The following is a 24635-nucleotide window of genomic DNA, read 5'->3' on the forward strand; positions in this document are numbered from 1 at the left end:
ACTTCCGGCTCTCCAGTCCCGCCCCCTCCGAAGCCCCGCCGGCTGGAATTGTTGAGCCCTCTCGACAGCTACAGCTTTTTATTGGTCCGAGACTTTCACGGTGCCCGTATCCCGGCTGAGGCCGTTTGCCCGGCCTTGCCATGGCCGCCACCAGCCGGAGCCTCTCATTGGTCTGACGCGTCAACTCGCCCTCTCATTGGTCGGAAAAGCTGTCTCAACCTCAGTAACAGCGCTTGGACTCAGGTCCTGGAAGCCGGGAGTATCCATGGCCGCGATGAGCCTCTTGCTGCGGGCTTCGGCCTCGGCGGTGACGCGAGCCAGTTTGGCTCTGACCCGCCGAGGGCTCGGGCCGCAACTGCGCCTCGGCGGCTTGCTGACCCGGGGCGTCCCGGGCGTGGGCACCGTGGGTAGGTGCTGGGCGGCGCGCGGAGGGTGCGAAGGCCCCACGGTGACCTTGGCGGAACCCGTGTAGTCGGGGAGGGAGGGTAGGAGGGAAGGGGGGAAGAGAGCGGGCCAAAGGGGTTCGAGGAGGTCTCTTACAGGAGCACCCTGGGTCCTAACTAATTACTGGAGATAGCTAGTTTTTGATAGCGCTCTAAGCTTTGCAAAGCGTTTTATAAATATCTCATCACATCTCTGAGTTGACCTTATCCCCGTTTTATGGGTGAGGAAACTGAGGCAGGCAACAAGTAAGTGATTTGTCCGGGGTCACACAGCTGGAGAAGCAGGATTTGAACTCGGGCACCCACAGCGCCATCTAGATGCCTCTAAGGCCTCGGTTTCCCCGGTTATAAAATGAGTTGTAAAACGGATTTGATAGCCTTGAAAATCCTTCTCGTTTACAAATCTATGCCCTCCCCCCCCCACACACACACACATAAGCTCTAAGGCCCCTTTCAACCCAAATGCCATGAACTTACAGTATCTATCCACACCCCCCACCATTCTCTGAATTCTCCTAAAACGTGATGCCCAGAATTGGGCAAAAGCCTCCAGGGCTATCCGGCCTCCTATGGGAGAATCAACCCTTAGGCATTGTCTGAACATCTTTGTTTGGAAGCCTGACCAAGCTGTCCGTTGTGGGGTGCTGGCTGTCACAGCTTTCCTTAATTAGAGGGGGCAGAGGTGACAACCAGCCCCTAGTCTGCAGGGGATCCTTAGCATAGGTAGGACTCAGGGTCTCCCAGGAAAATATAAACTCTTTGCGATCAGGGACGGTTTTTCTGTTTTGTTTTTATTTGCCCAAAACCTCACACATGTTGCATATTTTATAAATACAAATGGTACTTACACAGAAGAAAGAATAACAGATTGTTTTAAAAACATATGTTTTTTTAAAATAATGTATTTAATATATAAATATAATATATTTGTGTATATGTTTATATATTTTAAAAAACATGTGGCATAGCACTGGCTATAAAATCAGATTTGAACCTCAGCTCAAATCCAGACCTTAGGTCTTAGGCAAGTCATTACCTCTATATTACATCTATAAAATGAGGGAGTTGGATTTGATAACTTTAGAGATCCCTTCCTCCCCCAAAACTTTTTAACAGGCTACATTGAATCCCAGGAGTTAATTATAATAGCTAGCAGTTAGTATTTGTTTAACATGTAAAATGCTTTGCAAACTTTAAAGCTCTATGTGAATGCTAGCTATTGTTAGTTTTAAAGTTTTTAAAGTGCTATGTATTATCTCATTTGATTGAGCCTCACTACAGCCCAATGTGAAGTAGGTGCTATTGTTATTCTCATTTTTACAGGTGAAACTGGGGCAGAGAAATGAGTGATTTGCCCAAGGTACACACACCTAGTATTTGTCTGGAACCAAGAATTGAACTCAGATCTTCCTGGCCCCATGTCCAAATAGGCTGTCTGCTGTACCAATCCAGATGCCACCTGTTAGTGTTAGAGGAAGAAGGGACCTCATAGGGCATTGAGCCTATATGGATCTCATTTCAAAAGTGAGGAGACTTAAGTTGATTTACTATCAATTTATGTGGTAAGATAGTGGCAGAGCTGGAGCAAGTTTTCTTTGTATTCACTCTTTTGCTAATTTCTTTAAGGTATCAGGGCATAGAACCCATGTCTCTCTCTTTTTAAAAATTTTTAAAAAATTAATTAATTTAGAATGTTTTTCCATGGTTATATGATTCATGTTCTTTCCCTCCCTTCCTCTCTCCCTCCTCCCATAGCCAATGAGCAATTCAACTGGAGAACCCAAGTCTCTTGAAATGTAATGCTGTGAAATGGGAAGAGACTTGGATTTTAAGTCATTTCAATTTAATGAGCATTTAATCATAGATCATAGAATTGCAATGGACTTTAAAAGTCAAATCTATTCTCTTCATTTTACATATTGGGAAACTAAAGCCCAGAGAGTTTAAGGGACCTGCCCAAGGTCACACAGGTAGTCAGTATTGGACTCTGAAATTAAGCCCAGATCCTCCAATTCCATTTCCAGTTTTTAATGCATGCTACCTCTTGTCTCAGTTTACTAGATTTTTTTTCTTGAGTTCATCTAATCTATCCCTTACTCAGTATGGAATTGATAAAGAGTCATTGAGTGTATTTAAGGATTGGTTTTTTAAAACCCTTACTTTCTGTTTTAGAATCAATACTGTGTATTGGTTCCAAGGCAGAAGAGTGATAAGGGCTAGGTAGTGAGGGGTAAGTGATTTGCCCAGAGTCACACAGTGTTATGATTAAAAATGATAATGGTCGAAATCAAAAGGGAGAATAGTATTTTAATAAAAACCATGCTGATAGAGATAAACTGACCACACGCCTGTAAGAAACCTATTCCAACCTCACCTCAGCCATTTACCTTCCTCTCTCCTCGAGCTCAGGTAACTAAAGAGGAAGTTCCAAGTCACTACCCCCTACTTAAAACAGTCCCTCACCTTTAATACGTCATCCAAAACAGGAAACCCATGAAACCCATTGGACCATGGGAAATGTAGTTTTAAGGACCCCCACAGGTCCACAGAAGTTTGTCAAACACTATATTGAGGTTCAATCCTTCCAAATAGAACCCCAGGTGATTTTAACTAACACAACAGCTAGGAAGTGTTTGAGGCCAGATTCTAATTTCCTGTCTCTAGATTTGGCTCTCCATCCACTGAGGCACCTAGTCGCCTCCTTAAAGACTATTTTAAGAGTGGTGAGCTGAGAACTGAGTAGTTAAGGCCAGTAGTATGTTGAACAGAGTTTTGTTTTGTTTTTTAATTTTTTTTAAACTCTTAACTTCTGTGTATTGGCTCCTAGGTGGAAGAGTGGTAAGGGTGGGCAATGGGGGTCAAGTGACTTGCCCAGGGTCACACATCTGGGAAGTGTCTGAGGCCAGATTTGAACCTAGAACCTCCCGTCTCTAGGTCTGACTCTCAATCCTCTGAGCTACCCAGCTGCCCCCTTGAGCAGAGTTTTGATCAAGATAAGGCAAGTTAGGCTGCACAAATATATGTGTGTATTTATATGTAAATCTCATACACTGTTGGGATCTACTTAGATGTACTAGCAAGCCCTGAGTTATCCAGTCATGGGGATGGAGGTTTGCCTAAACAAGAAGTTTATAACAAGAGTCAGTATCAGATGGTTTTGGGTGCTCTTCAGTCTGTCCTACCTGCTTTGCCCTGTCCTTTAGTTTCTTTGGAATTTCATGGTTTATGACTGCCTGCATGCCTACCCACCCATGTTTTTATCCTCCTGCCTTTATGAGACACTTGACTGTCATTCTTTTGCTTTTAGACTTTGCACAAATGGTTTATACTTTCTGTCTCGCTCTGGCCTCAGGTACCTGTGTACTCACTTTGGCTCATGGCAACTGCTGCCACTTTGTTTACAGATGACCTTATTGTCATAGAGAACTGTCCATAGCCTTAGTGCCTAGACCAGTGGTGGGCAACCTTTTGAGCTTGATGTGTCAAAAGTCACCAAAAAACTGAGCATAACTCGAGTGGTGTGTCACTTCGAGAAAAAAGCCATAATTTTGTGGTATTTATAGTTTAAATAACAAAAATGTATAATTGTAATATATAACTGTATTTAATAAACCAAAATAGGTAAATTAATATAGATAGAATTGTCATCTATAGCGCACAGAGTGTCTACACTACACTGCAGCAAATGTTTCATCCTCGGCAGGCGGCCCCAAATTTCTCTGTATATGGCTGCATATCATCAAAAATGGCTACATGTGTCCGTGCTGACATGTGTGTCATAGGTTTGCCATCACTGGTCTAGACACACGAATACATGTTCTGACACAAAAAAATGCTATCAGAGAGAATGGTGTGTGACCAGAAAAGAGGATTTGTGGACTGGTCATATAGTAAGAACTTGAGAGAGAAAACCAGGGGACAGCCCTTGGCCCAGTGATGCTCATGCACTAGGAGGAAATCTAGAGAAAAGCCTCCACCAGGCTGGGTGAACATTTAGGTGAGATGAAGCAGAGGAGCCCAGGATGAAGAGAGGGAGAGGAACTGTGCTCCGAGCCATGGAAGGGAATCTCACATTCAGATGCCACAGATCCCCAAAGTGCTTCTCACAAGTCCCTGCTTGACCCCTTTCTGCCCCCCTGAGAATCCCCGACTGCTAATGCTGACCCAGCGAGTGGTTGTAGTAGCATCATATTTGTGGTTTGGGAAGGACGTCCAGATCACTAACATCAGTAGAACTTGGCAGTAGGTAGATCCAGTGAAAAGAGGCTTTGGTTCCTGTTTTCTTGGAGCAAAGGGAGGAGAATGGTTCTGAGGTGGGGGTGGGGGTTAAGAAGCAAGAATCCAAGAGACTTGTCAAAGCAGGGCAGAGGCTAGTCAGTCCTGCTAATGGGCTGGCTACCACAGGGCCAACCCCAAAGTGGAACATTTGGGTCTATTCCCTCCACTGCCTTCCACATGAAAAAAGGAGAAAATATCCCTTTAAGACCAGTTCAAGGCCCAAAGTGGCCACAGGGTGCAGTAATATGTTCATGTTCTACTAAGGCAGTGATGGACAAACTTTTTAGAGAGCGGACCAAAGAAAAGGAAATGCTCATCTGTCAATCTGTTTCTAAGGCAACTCTATTGAAGTTTCATTGTTTGTACCCTACTCATTGTATTCGTCAGATTAGGAATAATGTCGTGTGGCTGGATGGAACATTTCAGGGTGTCCCATTTGGCCTGCAGGCCATAGTTTGTCCATCACTGTACTAAGGGATTAGTTGATTAGCCTAACTCCTCTAGCCCAGGGATATAGTGTGGACTTCCAAGACCGGACTTGATTTTGGCCTTTCTGACTCCTGTTTCCAGCAGACCGTCTTTGTACTCTGACACATTTAATTACCGCTAATTGCTTGCTTTCTTGTTTCCAGCCCCAGTCCGACATAGTGGAGGCCATGGAAAGAGAATGTTTGTCATTAAACCTTCTGAATTTTATGACAAGAGATTTTTGAAGTTGTTGGTAAGTTTATTTCAGCTACTTTGGTTTTTTTCACATGATTATTTGAATTTAATGCCTAGTTTAAATATGCTTTGTTTCTCTTAGAATGTGGGGTGTTTTTTATATTTTCTTGCCCTAGACAATCTAGAAGCCCTGTACGGAGACCCTGATGATTCAGTAATTGTTAACATATGCTTTTAAGATGTCTCCTTTGGAACCTTCAATATGAAATAATATAAAATGAAATTTTATATTCATACCTAACAGAATAACTCATTGAATGATTACTTATTCAGTTCCCCTGATGCATCTATGGCAGGATGTTATTAACAGATATTTTATTCATTTTTCAAGAATACATATGTTATGAGAAATGAAATCGTATTAATAATGTTGATAACAAAAAGCAGAACAGGCATTCTATTTGAGCATGTCCAGTGCAAAGAGTGCTGAATTGGAAGTAAAAGACCTGGATTTGAACCACTCCACTGACTGTCAGTATAACCTTGAGCAAATTGCTTTGATAGTTTCAATTTTCTCATTTGTAGAATGAGGGTAATGAAGTACCACTTACTATAGTATTATTGTCAGGAAACTTGTAAGCTGTAGAGCATTATATAATTGTGAACTCTTTGCTAATCAAAATGAAAGATCACATTTATTTTTTTTTAACCCTTACCTTCCATCTTAGAATCAATACCGTGTATTGCTTCTAAGGCAGAAGAGTGATAAGGGCTAGGCAATGGGGGTCAAGTGACTTGCTCAGGGTCACCCAACTAGGAAGTATCTGAGGCCAGATCTGGACCCAGGACCTCCTGTCTTTGGACCTGACTCTCAATCCACTGAGCCACTCAGCTATCCCCAAAGATCACATTTAAATATCATTTCAGCTTACATATGATCTTTTGTTTTTCAGGATTGTGGGATTGTAAAATAAAGTACCCAGGGCAGCTAGATGACACAGAGGATAGAGCATCAGGCCTGGAGTCAGAAGGATCTGGATACAAATGTGCTGTCAGACACTTCCTAGCTTTGTGATCTTAGGTAGCCTTGATTGCCTAGCTCTTGCTGCTCTTCTGTTTTAGAATTGATACTAAGACAGAAGGCAAGGGTTTAAAATTTTTTTTTAATATAGCACATTATATTTTCTACTTTCTGCTTTAAGAGAAACAATATACTAGTAGATTTAAGAGAAACAATATACTAATAGATTTAAAAGCTAATACATTAGGCAATGATTATTTGCATTATAAACATTTGTTATAATAACCTTCATTATTACATTTACGAAGGAATCTCTTCTGGTTCCAATAATATAATTTACATAAACAGTACAACTAAGTTCAAAGAATTTCATTTTCAGGCTTAATGCAGACCTGCCTCAGCAGACAGGCTAAACCAGGTTGAGGGTAACCCACAGGCCTCAAACTTGTCGATGAGTTACAGAAATGTTTACTCCAAGCATGTGAAGACTTTCCTGGCAGAACAGTTTGTTCCAGTGGCCAGGAAGGCAAAAGACGCAGGAGCTGTGGAGCGCTTGGAACTTGGTCAGGCATTGAAGATGACAAGGTCATCCACTGCATCCAGAGCTAACGCCATCCATCTTCACTTTTGTCTTGCCGCTGGCCTCTGATGATTCTGGAAGAGAGAAATGCAGCCCATAACTTCTAGCACCTCTGTCTCACTTAAGTCTTATTTGTGCTTGAGTAAAAAAAAAAAAAAATGCAGCATGATGAAAACTGGCCAATATAGCTCCTCAAGAGTATCTAGAAGGCCTGGAGGGGCTGTAATAGGCATTGTTGAAGGAAGGTCCTTCTCTGAGGAATCACAAGATCTTTGGAGTGTTCACTTTGCAAGTTTAGGAACAATGATTTTGTAGAGTGAAAGAAACTAATGTGTTATTTATATCATTAAGAGCCATGATGCCAATTGAGAGGGTACTTCTTAGGTGCCTGGGACAGAGCCATTTTCAGGGATCCTCTTGGATTTTTGACTCTGTCATTGCTTGGAACCTTCATCGACCAGCTTCCTCGACCCCTTCCAGCTCTAGTGTTCCCCTCTCAAAGGCCTGACTGCCCCCCCAGTCATCCCTTTTATCGGGATCTAGTTATTGTATAATGATTTTATACATGATCATAGCCATATTCATAATTAAAGTTTATGGACAGATTTTGAGTCCAAACCCAGGTATAGATTGAATGTCTGGGGACCAGCTTTGCTCAATGGATAAAGGCCCTTTACCAAACCGTGGCTGCTATGGTCTGAATTCTTTTGTCCTCCAGCAACTTCTGAAAGTATCTACTGAAGCATTGGGCATTTGGGATCAAACACAAGTTTTCTTAGTCCTCTCTTGCACAATTTTTGTTACCAAAATGAAAGTACATGTACTTGTAAAAAAGATATTAGAAGGAATAAAAATAATATACCTACCAAGAATGTTAGCATCTTTAGCAGTCAGACACTGTCAATGGTTTGAAAACATGAGGAGGAAAGAGGATAAAAATGTTTCGATTTTTGCTCAGCCTGGAAGCACACCTTGCTTTGCCCCTGCTTCCCTTGTACTGCCAGCTTCCCTTGGTCCTTGCTTTTTTCTGCTTTTGGAGCTAAAGATCACCTTAAAGCTGGTGTACCAGAAAACTCATTAATTAGTTGTTGTCATTGTTGATTTTTTGTGTGTAGGGAGGTTAGAGTAGAAGAGAATCTGGTGAAACTATATGAAAAAGTATCAGATAATAAATATATGTTTAGGTATGACTTAGAAAGCCACTGGATAATGCATTTTATTTTCTTTGTTTATCTTGCAGAGATTTTATTTATTGTTGACTGGGATTCCAGTAGCGGTTGGCATAACCTTGGTGAATATATTCATTGGTAAGCCTATAAAAATATGTGTATATGACTGTCACAATAAAAAAGGTCTTTGAGCTTATAATTGGGAATTGGATGTAAACAACTAACTCAGTCACTTCTGTTAATGTAAAGGCAGAGGTGGTTTAGAGTCAAGACATGGGTTTAAATCCCAGCTCTGCCATTTTCTATTTGGGTTGTGACCTTGGGCTAGTAAATGATTTAGCTTCACTTTTTACTTTCTGGACTCTTCTATTTATGGGGCTTTTTTTCCTTAGCCAGATCTATAATTTTTTCCTTTTTTTTTAAAGCTCTTGCTTTCTGTCTTAGATTCAATACTAATTATTGGTTCCAAGATAGAAAAGTGGTAAAGGCTAGGCAATGGGAATTAAGTGACTTGCCCAGGGTCACACAACTGGGAATTGTCTGAGGCTAGATTTGAACCCAGGACCTCTCCTGTCTCTAGGCCTGGGTCTCAATCTACTGAGCCACCTAGCTGCCCCTCAAATTTTTTCTTAAATGAACAGTTTCATGGAAATTTAGAAGCTTTGCTAGAGAGGAAAAGATAACATACTCGCCAAATTTCTTTTTCTTTTCTTTTTTTTTATTTAACCCTTTCCTTCCATCTCGGAATCAGTACTGAGTATTGGCTCCAAGGCAGAAGAGTGGTAAGGGCTAGACAATGGGGGTCAAGTGACTTGCCCAGGGTCACACAGCTGGGAAGTGGCTGAAGCCAGATTTGACTCTAGGACCTCCTATCTCTAGGCCTGGCTCTCAATCCACTGAGCCACCCAGTTGCCCCCCAAATTTCTATATCTATAAACATAATGAGATCTGTTGAAGGCTATTGACTTTGCCTACTGAGGCCTGGAAGTGAAGAGGCTGCAGTGGGTCTTCAGGTCTGCATCTCCAGTCCAGGGTCTACCACCTTCCTGGCCAGCTGCCCATTCTGTCATATAAACTCACTATGGAAGCATAGCATTATGGTTTGAAATATCCAAGCTAAAAGGTCCTGTTTCTGGAATTTGACAATATAGTTTGTCCAGTTTTCCTCATTTCACATAGGCCATGCTTGGTGGGAAAGCAAAGTGTGGTGGCTAATCTCCCATATGTTTGCATTGGAATCTTTAAGCATTGTAATTGGTGAGGGAAGAAGGAGGAAGAAAGGGGGCAGAGATTGGGGAGGGAGCTATGTGGAGATATGGGGTAAAAGAGAGGAGTCACTGGCTCCAGAGCTGATTCTGGAAATTTACTGGTCCTGTCCTTGGAGCCCAAGGGCTCACTGCTGCTGCTAGATGGCCATGAGCTCATAAGTAACTTCACGTTTAAGGCAAAGGACCTGAAGACCCACTGCAGTCTCCTCACTTCCAGACCTCAGTAAGCAGAATCAATAGCCTTCAATAGATCTCATTATGTTTATAGATATCCCCAATGGGGTCAGGAAGAGATTGACATGATTGAAAAATGTCTTTTAACAGCAACAAAATATCTATAATTCTATGATCTTTCTATAGAATACCTTTTGCAACATTTATTGTGAAAAGGATCCAAATTAGGGTTAAAAAACCAGGTTTGAATCCTGCTCTGGCAGACAGTGACCCTGCTGGTCATTTCACTTTTCTGAGCCTCAGTTTCTCTATTTTAAAATGGAGTTAATGTTTATACTTCCTGTCTCATAGGTATGTTCTGAGGAAAATTCTTTTAAAAACTTAAAGCACTGCAGGGATGTGAGTGCTGGATAATAGAAGATAGAAGACTCCTCCAGGGTGAAACTTATCATCTAAATGTAGACTCTGTAGTATTCTTTTTAAATACGAGCTTTCCAATCCGACTCTCTACCCCTCACTCCTCTTTGGCCTTTGGTGTCATTGGTAGAGGAGACTTCTCTACCAGTGTACATCTGCAACTTTTCTGCAAATCATAAACTCGTAGAGTTGCCTGGGATCATGTCCTCTTTCCCAAAGCAAGTATGCAAGGTCACACCGCCAGTATGTGTCAGGAGGAGGCCCTGAACCTAGGGACTTCTGAATTCTGATTCTCTTAAGCCTTGCTACACTCAAAATATTCTCATTTTACATATCAAAGACAGATGTGCCCATTAGAGAGTTTTAGGTGCTGTTAGCCCTTCCATTTCAGGACAGCCATCTGCCATTTGGGGACAGCAGTCCCACAATCATAAACTAACTCATGGCTTGTCAGGTTTTTGTAGACTTGGAAAACAAACATGCTTTGACTGGGTGGTTGCGATGGAACACCTCACACACCCACTGAAGTGCTCTTATCTTTTTTTTAATGTTTTCATATCACGTCTAAGACAGAAGAGCAGCAAAGGCTAGGTGATCGGGGTTAAGTGACTTGCCCAGGGTCACACATCTAGACAGTTCAGATTTGAATCCAGATCCTCTTGACTCCAGGCCTGGCACTATATTCACTGTGCTACCCAGTTGCCCCAGAAGTACTCTTATAATCAGTTATGCAGACATTCCATGCTTGATATGTACAGACCTCCGTGCCAAATCCTAGAGCAGATGAAGTTTAATAAGGCACATTCTTTGTCCTCATGAAGTTCATGTTCTATAAGGGGAGGGGACACATACACAAATAACAATTATTCAGAATAGTTATTGTTTGCCAAAGGGCACTAATAGAGAAAGCATGAAGGAACAGGTGGCATTTGAAAAGAGCACCAATTCTGCAGGTAGGGAAGAGCCAGGCACACTGCAGGCATTTGGAAGAACATTTCAACACTTACACTAGAGTTTGTGAAGAGGAGCAGAGGTTGCAATGGAGATGCGGCCCCAGATATCCGAGGGCAAAGCACCAGGCTAAGGTGTTTCAGCTTTATGCAGTCACCTAGAAGGGGCTTTTGAAAAGTTTTGAGTAGAGGAGTCATGCAAACAGCTCTCTATACCAGAAAGATAAATGCGATGCCACTAATGCAGATTGATAGGAAGACAGGGTGCAGGCAGGAAGGAAAACCTGTCAGAAGGCCACATTGTTCATGTCCGTGTGGGTGGTGATGCCCAGAGGGAGGAGGAGGAAATAGGATGGGTGCAAAAGGGTTTCTGAGCTGGGATCCCCTGTTAATGCTACATGAAAGGTGAGAAAAGAGTGAGAGCAAACCCTGGAGTCTAGGATGGAGCAGGGAGAGAAGGGATGCTGCTGAGCAGACAAAGCAGAACCAAAGCCCTCCTGCTGGTATGGTAGGTCTGAGAAGCAGCAGAACTGCAGGTCAGCCACAGCGTTGACAGGGGACAAGGCTACAAGGAGAGAAGCATGCATGTAGGTCAGAGGGCACAGTGGAGAAGGGAATGCTGGATCAGGAAGGCCTCACTTTGGATCCTGCCCAAGACACTTAGTAGTTAGGTGACCATTGACAAATCATTTCATCTCTGAGCCTTTTTCCTCATCTCTAAAATGGGGTGGAACGGAGAGGTCTTGTCTGATCTCTAAGGATCCTTCCAGCCCTGTCTAGGATCTGATGGTCTGTGATTCTGAGATGTCTCCATTGATGACTTGTGAACCAGAAATGCCATAGAAGGCATCCCCAAGGACGCCTACTGGAAATAGAGGTAGACTAGTGATGCAGCCAGAGTGGATGCTGCCCTGGTGTCCATGGGATATTTAAGAGGTGTAGAGGATGACCTGCCGCACCTGGGGGAGATCCCCTGTGGAAGATTTAGGGAAGGAAATAGAAGTGTGGTACAGGATGCAAAGGGAGACCTCACAATGATGAGGTCATGGAGTTGTCACCTGGGAAAAGGAACCATGGCTTGTTATACCATTCTGCTGCCCCACAGCTGACACTTCAGTAAATGCTACACATTTGTGCAGAATTCTGCTCAGGGTGCTTTGTCACCTTTGAACTCCAAAGAGTCTTGTCTTGTGGAACCAAAAAGGAAATAATAAACACAGTATTCATTAGTCACCAAGCAAAGGCAAAGCCTGACTCTTGAAGCTGCAGCAAGTTGATTCTTACTTAGAGTCATGAGGAAATAATTCTGAATTTCTGGTGATTGTGTTAAAAATCTCCCTTGTCTCCTAGGCGAAGCTGAATTAGCAGAAATCCCAGAGGGCTACATTCCAGAGCACTGGGAGTACTACAAGGTTGGTACGGAGCACTGAACATTACAGGATGTAGTTATCTCGGCTGCTGCTCTTGGAGCAGCGAGATTGTGGGGACGTTTCATTTGTCCTTCACTCTAGCTGGCAAGAGCCTTCCCAGGCACAGATCTGTCTGTCTGTCTGTCTGTCCTCTGGCCTGTAAGATTCAAAATAAACTTTTTATCTAAGCTCATTGACCCCAGGTTAAGAACTGCTGCCTTAGAGGTAGGCATTTTGTCATTAAAAAGAGTACAACCACACATCTACACATGCATGCACACTCACATAGCACCTAGCATTATGCTTTGAACATGCTTGATAGGTAGGTAGGTTGATGATAGACACATATACACATTTATTAAGTACTTATTCTGTGCCAAGAACTTCTCTGTAATACTTAATAAATAGTTATTGATTTGAACTGAGTTTTTATTTAGATATTGATGAAATTACCAAGATATCGTTGTAAACAGTGTTGTTAGTTTTGTTCTAGTTTATTAAGTAGACTTTAATATATTTAAATACAGATGTTTCTATTCATAGTTAATCTACTGGTATTTATTCCAATGTGTATTTTTTGTTATTTCAGTGACACTTTAAAAAATTGCTGTAAAGGACAGAATGTGTTATTCCTATTTCAAACCACAGGAATTAATAACATGATGTCAAAACCCCATTATCTTTAGATGACTCGATGGAGGTTAAAGTGTAATATCAAAGTACTTAATCACTGAATGCTGGCCCAATATAGAAAAATCTTGTTGTAAAGTAGTCATAGCAGTGCCTCTTCCAGTAGCAAGAACTGGAAAAAGAGTTGGTGCCCCTTCACTGAGGCTGGCTAAACTGCCAGATTGGGGTTCTTGAAGAAGATAGAATATTACTGTGCTCTAAGAAATGTTGGCTGTGAATAATACAGGGTGGTATGGGGAGTATTCTATGAGCTATGAACTAATGAAAAATGAAGGAAACAGAGGCAGGAAAATTATATATCACAACTGCAACAGGTGGGAGAGAATCAACAGCAAACCTGTCACCTGGAACTCTGCCCATATGGCTAAAGTATGGCTAAAGCCAGCCCCAGAGGAGAGGTTTGCACTTGCACTTGACCCTTCTTTCTTTGCAGAAAAGCTAGGGCACTGTGGAGCCTGTGAGAACTTTATGGACCTTTTAGGACTTGGCGGGGTCCTTTTCCTGAACTGCCTTTTCTCTTCTGTTCTTTTGTTTTTCTTTTTTTGGAGATGGTCTTATGGGGAGGAATAGAGGAGAGGTATTTGGGGAAATGATCTCTTGTGAAAAGCAGAAGATACCAAAGATACTTTATAAAAAATTTGTCCCTAGATTTGCAAACTGAGGTTTTTAAGGATTTTATGGATAATTGTTGTGCTGTTTTATATAAAGATTCAGGTAGAATTGGGAAGGGCAGGAGGATTTTGATTTGCAAAAACTAAAGATTATAGTTTTTTTTTTAAATTTACATTTATCATAGGGCCTTATTTCTAAAAGAATCAAATGATTATTTTCATGGTCAAAACGAATTTTATCAGAGAAGAAAAATAAGATTTAGTATTAATCTTTTAGCTAAAATTTCTTGTCTTTGCTAATTCTTCATTTATCAGGAATAATCATTTTAAATGTGAAATGAAGGTGTGGGTGATGGAATTAAGAAATTAATATGAACCGTTGTCTCTCATAGCACCCTATAACCAGGTGGATTGCACGCTATGTTTATGAACCTCCTGAAAAGGATTATGAAAGAACCATGGCCATCCTTCAAATAGAAGCTGAAAAGGCTGACCTGAGGTGAACCACAGAGGCCCCTGGGGTGGGGGGCAAAGAGGGAGTACCCTTGCCTCAGCATGCTGCTCGCATATAGAAGGAGCAGAGCTGGGTGATAAAGGGCTGGGGGAAGGCCTTTTAAGGATTAGACCAGTGATGGATAAACTTACAGCCTGTGGGCCAGATGCAGCCCCCTGAAATGCTCTATCTGGCCCTGTGACGAATGTGACGAATACAGTGAGTAGGATACAAGACAATGAAACTTCGAAAGAGTTGCCTTAGAAACAGACTGACAGATGAGCTTTTCCTTTCCTTTGGCCCCTCTTTAAAAAGTTTGCCCATCACTGGACTAGACCATCAGGCTGAGAAGCTTGCCTATAGTGCAGGGGTCGGCAATGTATGGCTCTTTCTGCAGGAGCCATAAAGTCCATTTTTTTCAGGCACTGTTATAGGAGCAGCACTGTGAGCACTGTACGGCTCTCAAGAAATTACATTTTAAAAAATGTGGCGTTTATGGCTCTCACGGCCAAAAAGGTGGCCGACCCCTGCTCTAGTGGCTCACAAAATGGATCTGGCTAGAGCAGATACTGGGCATGGGGAGGGGAGAGTAGGACTTGTTCTAGAGCCTAATCTTCATTGTGTTCTAGTTTGCTGGTTTATATACAACTGATGAATGATCAAAGGATGAAAATAGTAAAGCAGAGCCCTATCTGCAGGCCCATCTATCACCATCATCAAGGCCATGCATGCATGACACTCCCCTGGGGCTAAAACATGGCCCTGCGAAACTCTTACTACTCATCTCTGCACATAACCTCAAGGGAAAGGGGGCCGCAGGGGGACTTGAGTCCTCCAGGCTTAGAGAAGTTCTGAATAAGGCCAGGAGACCCTGAGGCCCACTACCCCAGAGGGTGGGCAGGAAAGTAGGAGGGGGGGAAGAAAGACTAGCAACACTTTTTTTTTTTAAACCCTTAACTTCTGTGTATTGACTTATAGGTGGAAGAGTGGTAAGGGTGGGCAATGGGGGTCAAGTGACTTGCCCAGAGTCACACAGCTGGGAAGTGTCTGAAGGCCGGATTTGAACCTAGGACCTCCCATCTCTAGGCCTGACTCTCAATCCACTGAGCTACCCAGCTGCCCCCGCCTAGCAACACTTTTAAGACAAAGAACCTGTGAGCAGGGGTGAACCGCACTATGAACAGGGCCAGTCTGTTTTATGATTGGATAGACTTTAATGTTTATTGTTCTTGCAAAGATTGGGAGGAAGGGGTTTGGCCATTTGAGAGATGTCTGAGAGTCTGTACAAGGATTTGGAAGACTAATCTGACTAGAGTAGAGGTTCTTTGGAGGGAACTTCTACTAGAAGGCAAAATCAACTGCACAAGTACAGAATGCAGAGAACATTGCTTGATACCAGCTGATGTCTTTGTAGTTCAATATTAGACAAGAGCATGGTATGAATGTTGAAAAGTTAAAATTCCATTCTAAACCCCTATAACGCAATAAAAGTTCCTTGTGGCAAAGGATGGCTTTCTTTCTGTCTTGAGATTCCCAGTAAATGTTTCCTGAATTTTTATAGTGTCTGGAACCCTGTTGGCCTTTGCCAGTGAAAATCCATCTGGAATGTTGGGTTCACTCTCATAGGGACACTTTAAGAGATATCAACCTGGAGCACTTCTGCAGGACTGGGACTTAGGAAGATGAAACCGTATGGCCAGGAGTCTGGTGGTGCTCAGTTGAATGTTCATAGTCTGGCAGAAAGACGTGGGGCAAACATCCCATTTGTTTTAAGATTTTAAGAGCCACTAGCTAGAAAAGAGACAAAATCAGGACAGAACAAGAACCAGTAGGAGGAAAGGCACATTTTTACTTAGTAAAAACTTCCTAAGGCTAATAACATCTAAGATTTAGAATTTAGAATTAAGATTTTCAAAGTGCTTGATATCTTACTCAGTCCTCCCAGCTCCCTTATGAGGTATGATTCCCATTTAAATCAGTGTGGAAACTGAGACTCAGAATACTATGACTTGCCCAGGGTCACAAAGTAAGTATCTGAAGTGGGATTTGAACCCAAGTCTTCCTGATTCTAAGTCCAGTTCTCCATACTGAAAAATGGAATAGGCTTCCTTTTAAGGCACTGTCACAGCACAGAGACTGGATGATATTTTAGAGTGAGATTTATATTTGTACTTCAGCCAAGGTTGGCCTAGGTAACTTTCCAATTCTGAGGTTTTGTGGAGAGAGCCAGCTTGGAGTCACAAGACCTGGATTTCACTTCTGTCTTTGACATTGTGGGGATTCTCTGGATTAGTCACTGAGTTTTTTGGCCTCAGTTTCTTTATCTTGTACAAGATTGAGACTTGCACTAGATACCTCATAGAGTTGTTGGCAGACCTTAGAAATCTACTTAGGTGTGAGCTGTTATTATGAGTGAAACAGGAGGAGTCTGACCATCATTCTATTAATCAACAAGCATTTTCTTAGTACTTATGCGCCAGTTTCTGTGCTTAGCACTGGGAATTCAGAGACAAAAATGGCAGTCCCTGCCCTCAAAGAGCTTAAAGTCTACAAGAGAAAGCAATATGTTCGTATATAGATGCAAGATGATTTGGGGAGTGGTGGGACTAATACTCATCAGGAATAGTTGCATTTAGAAAGCCATGCTTTGGTTGAGGAGACCAGGGAGTCCAGAGAGGCAGTGGAACTTAGGGGACAGCCAATGCAGAGGCTGCAGATAGATGCAGGAGATGGACTGTCATGGGGGAATAACAACTAGAAGGCAGACTTGGTTGGGACCATCAGAAGTGTGAAGAGGAGTAATGGATAATTGAGAAAGTTTTCACTGGAACCAGTTTGTGGAAGGTATTTTAAACTACTGAAGTATATTGAGCCAGGGTCAATAATAACCTGGTCAGATCTATGCTTAGCAAGATTGCTGGCAGTTGTAGGGGGAGGATGGGTTAGTGGGGAAAGACATGAGACAGGGAAACCATAAGCCAGGATGTCACCAAAGCCCAGGTGAGAATTGATGAGGGCATGAACTTTCAGGTGATGGTCATTGTGTAAGAGGAGAAGAGGGGACACTTCTGAGAACTGTGGAGGTAGAATTGATCAGGTGTATGTCTATTGGATTTGATTAGAGACAGGTGAGGGAACCGTTGGCAGAGAGAAGAAAGCAAAAGGGAAGGGTAAGTTTTGGTGGAAAGGTGTTATTTCAGCTACTGTTGTTGATGATATGGACTCAGAGTTCAGGACACAGGCCAGGTCTTGAAATTTAGTTCAGATAAGCCTCTGTGTAGATAATTGAACCTAGGGAAGCTGGCAAGGACAGAGCCTTGGCTCATCCCCAAGGGAGGAGTGGGATTTGGATGAAGATCCAGTAAAGGAGATGGAGGAGGAGCGCCGCTATGGATAGGAGAGTAAGAGAGAGCGGTGCCTTGAAGGACACCAAAGGAGAGAGTATTCGAGAAGATAAGGCATAAGCAGGGTTCAGTGCCACAATGAAGATTGAGATAGTTGTTTCACTTGGATGATGGAGTAAAAGAGCCAGATTGCAGAGTTTGAGAACTGAGTAAGAGGCAGCAAGTGTAGATGACTTTTTCTAGGACTTTGGCTGTGAAAGGAAAGAGATTTGGAGTAGGGTAAAAGGGAGACCTGGCAGTGCTTGTAGGAGCAGCAGAAACAAACCAGCTGTAAGGGTGCCATTAAAGATGAGAGGGAACAGAGGAGACAGTTGTGGGGAAAATTTGTCAAAGTATACAGGAGTAATTAGGGTCAGAGATAAGAAGAGATCTTGGCAAGGAAAAAACCCACTTGGATCAGGAAAGGAACAGAGAATTGAGGTGGGGGGGGGCAGTGTCCTGGGGTTCTGTGCTATAGAGTATGGATTAAAAATGGGGTAGTAAAGTGTACATTTTACATTTATTTTTTTTTAAACCCTTAACTTCTGTGTATTGGCTCCTAGGTGGAAGAGTGGTAAGGGTGGGCAGTGGGGGTCAAGTGACTTGCCCAGGGTCACACAGCTGGGAAATGTCTGAGGCCAGATTTGAACCTAGGACCTGTTATCTCTAGGACTGGCTCTCAATCCACTGAGCCACCCAGCTGCCCCGGGGTAGTAAAGTGTAAAGTAAGGTCTACTGCCAAGAGAATGGGAAGGAGGGAGAGAGGAAGGAGGAGGAAGAGGAAAGAACAAGGGTGAGAAAGTTTATGATTAGGATGTTCTGTCTTAACTTGGGTGCTCCAGATAGAGAGCTAGTATAGGCTTAGGGTGACCTAGTTAAGGAGAAAGATGAATGTCTTTGATCTAGATCGTTGGGTAGGAAGACTAACATCCAATGTGACGCTATGGAGATGGCCATTATCACAGCGAAAGTGGCGGCTGGTGGCCTTAATGGCCAGAGGAAGGAATGGGTTAGAGATGGTTTGACATAGTTGATGGTTACCTGGATGAGCAGAAGACAAGTTAAAAATGACTCTGATTTCGTGTATGGGGCACTCTACAATTCATGCGTGTGTGCAGCTGTCTTGGAGAGAATCGATTAGTTTTCATTTGTGTAAGACTGGCTAACCAGTTGTACTTTGTGATGGAAGGAATTGTTTACACTTGTAATGGGAGGCCTCTTGGTGCTCAAAGTCTAACTTGAGGTTTGTGTTTCTTACAGGTTAAAGTATCAACAGACAGACAGACTTATGCGAGAAAGAGGGGATGGACCGTGGTTTCATTATCCAACTGTTGATAAAGCACTTATCGATCACGATCCAAAAGCATCACCTGACTATTAAGCTATTGATTCTACCTATCTGAAGTGCACTCTCTTTAGTGGAGGTAAAATGAAGAAATGCATACTGTATTGTTGTTCTTTGAATAAAACAGCCATTTATTTCCCTTTTGGTCTTGTATTTAGTTCTTGGTGTAGTCTGAGAATATCTTTTGTCATGAAGGGCTTCCTTTTTTTAAGAAGGACGTGAATATGGCAATTAAAATTAGATGAGATCAAGGTTTGGGAACTGGTAAAGGATAGTATAGTAGGACCCCATTTTGGGAGATTACCTTCCAAGATCCACCACAGCCCCAAGGTCTTCCCCCCCCCCCCAAAAAAAAAAACATACCTTAAAAAGGTGAAAATGAAAGCAGAAGAGACACGGAGGGTGGGGAAGCCAACTTCTGGAGCTTCCTGCTCTGGGGGGGAGGGGTACCCGGAAGGGGGTGGTGTTTGACTGTTTAACCGAAACATTGAAGAACTCAGATAAGGCTGGGTCTTCCTCAGTATACCCAGTAAATGAAACTTGTGGACAGGAAATATAACTATCAGAAATGTCTTGTATACCTGAGCATGTAGAATACAGGCATCCGGGTTCATCACTGGTAACTCATCCATTTCAGTTTGCATTGTGATTTCTAACCTGGATTACGTAAAAGAGCCTTAATAAATCAGGATGAATTAGTGGAGGAAAGAAAAATGAAAAAAAAAATGAAGAACTTCAGCATACAAGTTATTAAAAGGGCGTGGCAGTTTTCTGAAGGCGGTCCAGCCCGCTCCTGCCTCTGGGCTCGTTTGCCCTCTTGGCTCCAGGGATACATACTTTGGACAGACTTGTCTCCAACTGGACGCTGCAGTGAACTCTGCTGATCTCTGCGCTGTGTGAATCATCAGGCCAAGCTCTTGGTTACTGATGTGGGGCTTCATGCAACCGGCATGGTGTTATCCACTGACAGGAGCATCGGGGGACCTCACCATCCACGGAGAAATCTCCCCTCGACCCTGGCTCCGAGTCAGAATCCTCCATAAGTGAGGCAGCCACTAGTGCCTCCCCTCTGAGGTTACCTCCGTACGGCCCTGGGTGTGTACTTGTTGTCTTCCCTACCAGAATGTCAGCTCCTTGAGGACTGGGCTCGTGTCCCCAGCACAGACTAAGTGCTTTGGAAACACTCCTTGGTTGATTAAAATGCCTCCCTGTTTTACATGCTTATAGTTGTTACAACTTACACATACTGCTGGATGGCAGCTAGGTGGTGCAGTGGATTGACTGTTGGACCTGGAGTCAGGAAGACCAGAGTGCAAACATAGCCTCAGACTCTTTAATGATTGTGTGACCTTGAGCAAGTCATTTAACCTTTGCCTGAGTTTCTTCCTCTGTAAAATGAGAATAGTAATAGCATCCACTTTTCAAGGTGGTTGTGATAATGTTTGTAAAGTGCTACATAAATGCTAAATATTTCTATGAATGGACCTTATTGAAAGTTTTTAAGGCAAGATTTTTCCAAATCAAAAACCTTTTCATAATCTGCAAATATCAAACACAATGGAGCCTTGTATTCTCTGCATCTTTCAGGGAATTGTGCAGTGGTAAAGATGTGACCATTGTAGAATGATATTTGCAAAATTCCGTTTCCTACAACATGGGCGTTTTTCAAAAAAGCATTGTGTTCATACATTAATAATAATTGTTTATTGTAAGCCAAAAGGAAGTGGCTTTGAAAATGTTTTGTCTACATTTTAGCTTTTTAAGACTGAAATTTAATTACATAAAGATGTGAGCTATTTGAATTGTCACCTGAAGTAACAATTAAGATCTGTATGGACTGATTTTCCTTCAGTATAAGGAAGGAATTTCAAACCATGTGAGTGGACCAAAAAGGCACTGGGCTGCCAGGAGAGAGTACCAGAACCATAGCCTGAGAGTTGGAAGTGACATCTCATGCCTCTTGGGGAGTGCCTTCTACAAAATCTTACGTAAAAATCTTACATAAGTCATTCAGTTTGGACCTGAAGACCTCAACTGAGGGAAGAACTCTTGTAAAGTAGTTCATTTTATCTTGCGATGAACCTGTGCAGGAGCTCTACTATCTGTTTTTGTTCTTTCTGGTCCAAAGACTGTTCTCCTTGGTAGGGAAAAAAAAAAACCAAAACAACAAAGATCTCTTCAGCTTCTATCATTGATAGAGGAGTTACTTTATATTCATTTTGTATATAATCTCTCTATATAATATGTATACATATAGTCTACTCCACTGGAGTGTTAATTCCTTGAGGGCAGGGAATATTTCACCTTCCTTCTTAGTGACTTTTGCATTTATATTGTTATTATCATTGTTTATGTCTAATTCTGATTTCCCTCCTCCGTTAGTTTATACAATTCTTCCCATGTTTTTCATTCATCATTTATTATTGTATAATGTGTGACATTCATTACTATAATTTCTTCACTAGGCACCCTCTGTTCCCATTTCTCTGCTTCCACAAACAGTATTTTGGTCTACTTTGGACCTTTGTTTCTGCCTTTGCAACTGTCCATTTTGTAATATAGTTTGAGATTTAATACTGCTAAGCTACCTTCCTTCACATTTTGTTTTCATTTATTCTTTTGATATTCTTGGTCTTTTGTTCTTCTGGATAAATTTTTTTCTAGTTTTATAAGTAATTATTGGCAACTTGGTATGACCCTGAATAATAGGAAGATCTATCATTTTTATTATATTGGCTTGGCCTACACATAAGCAATGAACAATTTTCAAATTGCTTAGATCCGACTTTGTGTGCAGTGTTTTATAATTGTGCTTGTGTATTTCCTGGATTTGTCTTGGCAGTCAGACTCCCAAGTATTTTATTTTTGTCTGTATCTATTTTCATTAGAATTCCTCTTTGTATATGTTCCTATTGAGCTTTGTTGGTAATATTTGGAAATGTTGATGATTTATGTGGGTAAATTTGCTGAAGTTGTTATTTCAACTATTTAGCTATTCTCTAGAATTCTCTAAGTATAACATCATATTGTCTGCAAAGTTTTATTTCTTCATTCATTGCCTATTCTGATTCCTTCAATTTCTTTTTCTAGTCTGATTGCTATAGCTGGCATTTCTAGAACAATATTCTAGTAGTAGTGATAATGGGGTTTCTTGCTTCACCTTTGACCTTATTGGAAAATATTCTAGTTTCTTCCCATTACAGATGCTAGCTGATGGTTTTAGATAGATGCTACTTGTCACTTTAAGGAAAATTCCATTTGTTCCTAAGTTTTCTAGTGGTTTTAATAGGAATGAGTGTTATGTTTTGTCAAAAACAACATCTGTTGAGATAATACTATTGTTATTGGTTTTCCTACTGACATGATCAGCTATGCTGACAGTTTTCCTAATCTGGAACCAGTCCTGCATTCCTGGTATAAGTCTCTCCTGGTCATAGTGCATGATCTTTGTGATATATTACTGTAATTTCCTTGCCATTGCTTTATCTTAAAAGTTTGCAGCAATATTCATTAGGGAAACTGGACTATAGTTTTCTTTCTTTGTTTTTTCTCTTCCTGATTTTGGTATCAAGCATTGCATTTGTGTTGTAAAAGAAATTTAGTAAGACTCCTTCTTTGCCTATTTTTCTGCATAATTTATGTAGTACTGGAATTATTCTTTAAGCAGAATTATCTGTGCCTTTTCTTTTTTTTTAATTTATTACCAATTACATGTGAAGGAAGGTGGCTTAGCAGTATTAAATCTCAAACTGTATTACAAAATGGTAGTCATCAAAACAATCTGGTACTGGCTAAGAATTAGAATGGTGTCAGTGGAATAGATTAGGTACAGAATACACAGCAAATGACTATAGTAATCTAGTGTTTGACAAACACTAAGATTTTAGAACTCACTATTTGACAAAAATTGCTGGAAAAACTGGAAAGCAGTTTGGCAGAAACTAATTATAGACCAACATCTCCATATATCAAGATACGGTCAAATTGGATCAAACTTTAGACATAAAGGATGATATCATAAGCAACTATGGGGACCATGGACTATTTTGCCTATCAGATTTATGGATAAGGGAAGAATTTATGACCAGACAAGAGATAGAGAGCATTATGAGATGTAAAATGGATAAATTTGATTATGTCAAAAGGTTTTTGGTTAAATAAAACCAATGCAGCCAAGATTAGAAGGAAAGCAGAAAATTGGGGAAAACAGTTTTATAGTTAAGTTTCTCTGATGAAGGCTTATTTACATAAAGAACTTATTTCTCAATTACATAAAGAACTAAGTGAGATTTATAAGAATATGAGTCATTTCCAAGTTGATAAATGGTTAAAGGATAGGAACCGGCAGTTTTCAGATGAAGAAATCAAAGCTATCTGCAGTCCTATAAAATTTTTCTAAATCACTGTTGAGAAGAGAAATGCAGATTAAACGACTCTGAGGTACCACCTCACACCTAGAAAAAAAACAGTAAGTGACAAATTTTGGAGGGGATGTGGAAAAACAAGGGTACTAATTCACTGTTGGTGGAATTGTGAACTAATCCAACCATTCTGGAGAGCAATTTAGAACTATGCCCAAAGGGCTATAAAATTGTGCCTACCATTTGACCCAGCAATACTACTACTAGGTGATTACCCCAAAGAGATAAAAGGAAAAGGACCTATATGTACAAAAATATTTGTAGCAGGGGGCAGCTGGGTAGGTAGCTCAGTGGATTGAGAGCCAGGCCTAAAGAAGGGAGGTCCTAGGTTCAAATCTGGCCTCAGCCATTTCCCAGCTGTGTGATCCTGGGCAAGTCACTTTACCGCCATTGCCCAGCCCTTACCACTATTCTGCCTTGGAGCCAATACACAGTATTGACTCTAAGATGGAAGGTAAGGGTTTATTAAAAAAAATTGTAGCAGCTTTTTTTTGTAATGGCAAAGAATTGGAAGTGGATAGTATGGCCCTCAATTGGGAGATGGTAGAACAAATTGTGGTATATGATTGTGATGGAGTGCTGTTGTGCTCTAAGAAGTGACAAGCAAGATGTTTTGAGAAAAAAATTAGGAAGGCATATGAACTAGTGCAAAGCAAAGTAGAATCAGGAGAACATAGTACACAGTAACAATATTGTATGAATGACTGTGAATAACTTAGCTATTCCCAGCAATACAATGATCCAAGACAATTCTAAAGGACTTTATGATGTGACATTCCCCTCTCTAGGTCTCAGTTTTTTTCATCTGTGAAATGAAGGGGGTAGGATTGGTCACCTCAGAAGACCAACTTCATTTTACAGATTAGGAAATGGAGGCTCAGGGAAGTTACATGACTTGTCCAAGTTCTCCAGTTCCAAGATTCCTTCTAGGTTTTCCCTCTGTATAAGGGTCATTGGGTTGCAGGGACTATAAAGGAAGAAAGGTTATTGAGGGATATTGTCAGTAAAATACTTTGGAAGCTGTTGATGGAGAATGAAGAGCAGTACTTCTTATCTCCCTCTTGGCTCTGAGAAGAAACACCTGAGGTTCTAGTTGTGTGTGTTTGCATAAATAGTTAGCAAAAATTAAAATGGCAACCAATTTATAATCTTTGTAAGAAAGAAAGGCAGGTGAAGGACAAAGACTTTAGCACATCTTGTTGCTCAAATCAAAGTTGTTTTTTTTCCAAAGGATGATTATGATTCCTCATTTTTCTTTAAGTAAAGAGAGAAAGAGAATACTTCACATAATGCCCAGGAGCTTGAGTTAGGCATTAGCTT

General features: G+C 41.5%; 1 protein-coding gene across 1 annotated transcript; it reads left to right on the forward strand.

Moving 5' to 3' along the window:
- Window positions 1–249: 249 nt before the first annotated feature.
- NDUFB5 (NADH:ubiquinone oxidoreductase subunit B5) lies at window positions 250–19033 on the forward strand. The gene is made up of 6 exons (XM_044667777.1): window positions 250–407; window positions 5354–5442; window positions 8226–8292; window positions 12314–12375; window positions 14066–14172; window positions 18810–19033. The coding sequence occupies exons 1-6, from the start codon at window positions 266–268 to the stop codon at window positions 18928–18930; spliced, it is 588 nt and encodes a 195-aa protein (XP_044523712.1). The 5' UTR covers window positions 250–265; the 3' UTR covers window positions 18931–19033.
- The last annotated feature ends 5602 nt before the right edge of the window (window positions 19034–24635 follow it).

This window comes from Gracilinanus agilis, chromosome 3 (assembly GCF_016433145.1).
Source record: "Gracilinanus agilis isolate LMUSP501 chromosome 3, AgileGrace, whole genome shotgun sequence".
Lineage (NCBI taxonomy): Eukaryota > Metazoa > Chordata > Mammalia > Didelphimorphia > Didelphidae > Gracilinanus > Gracilinanus agilis.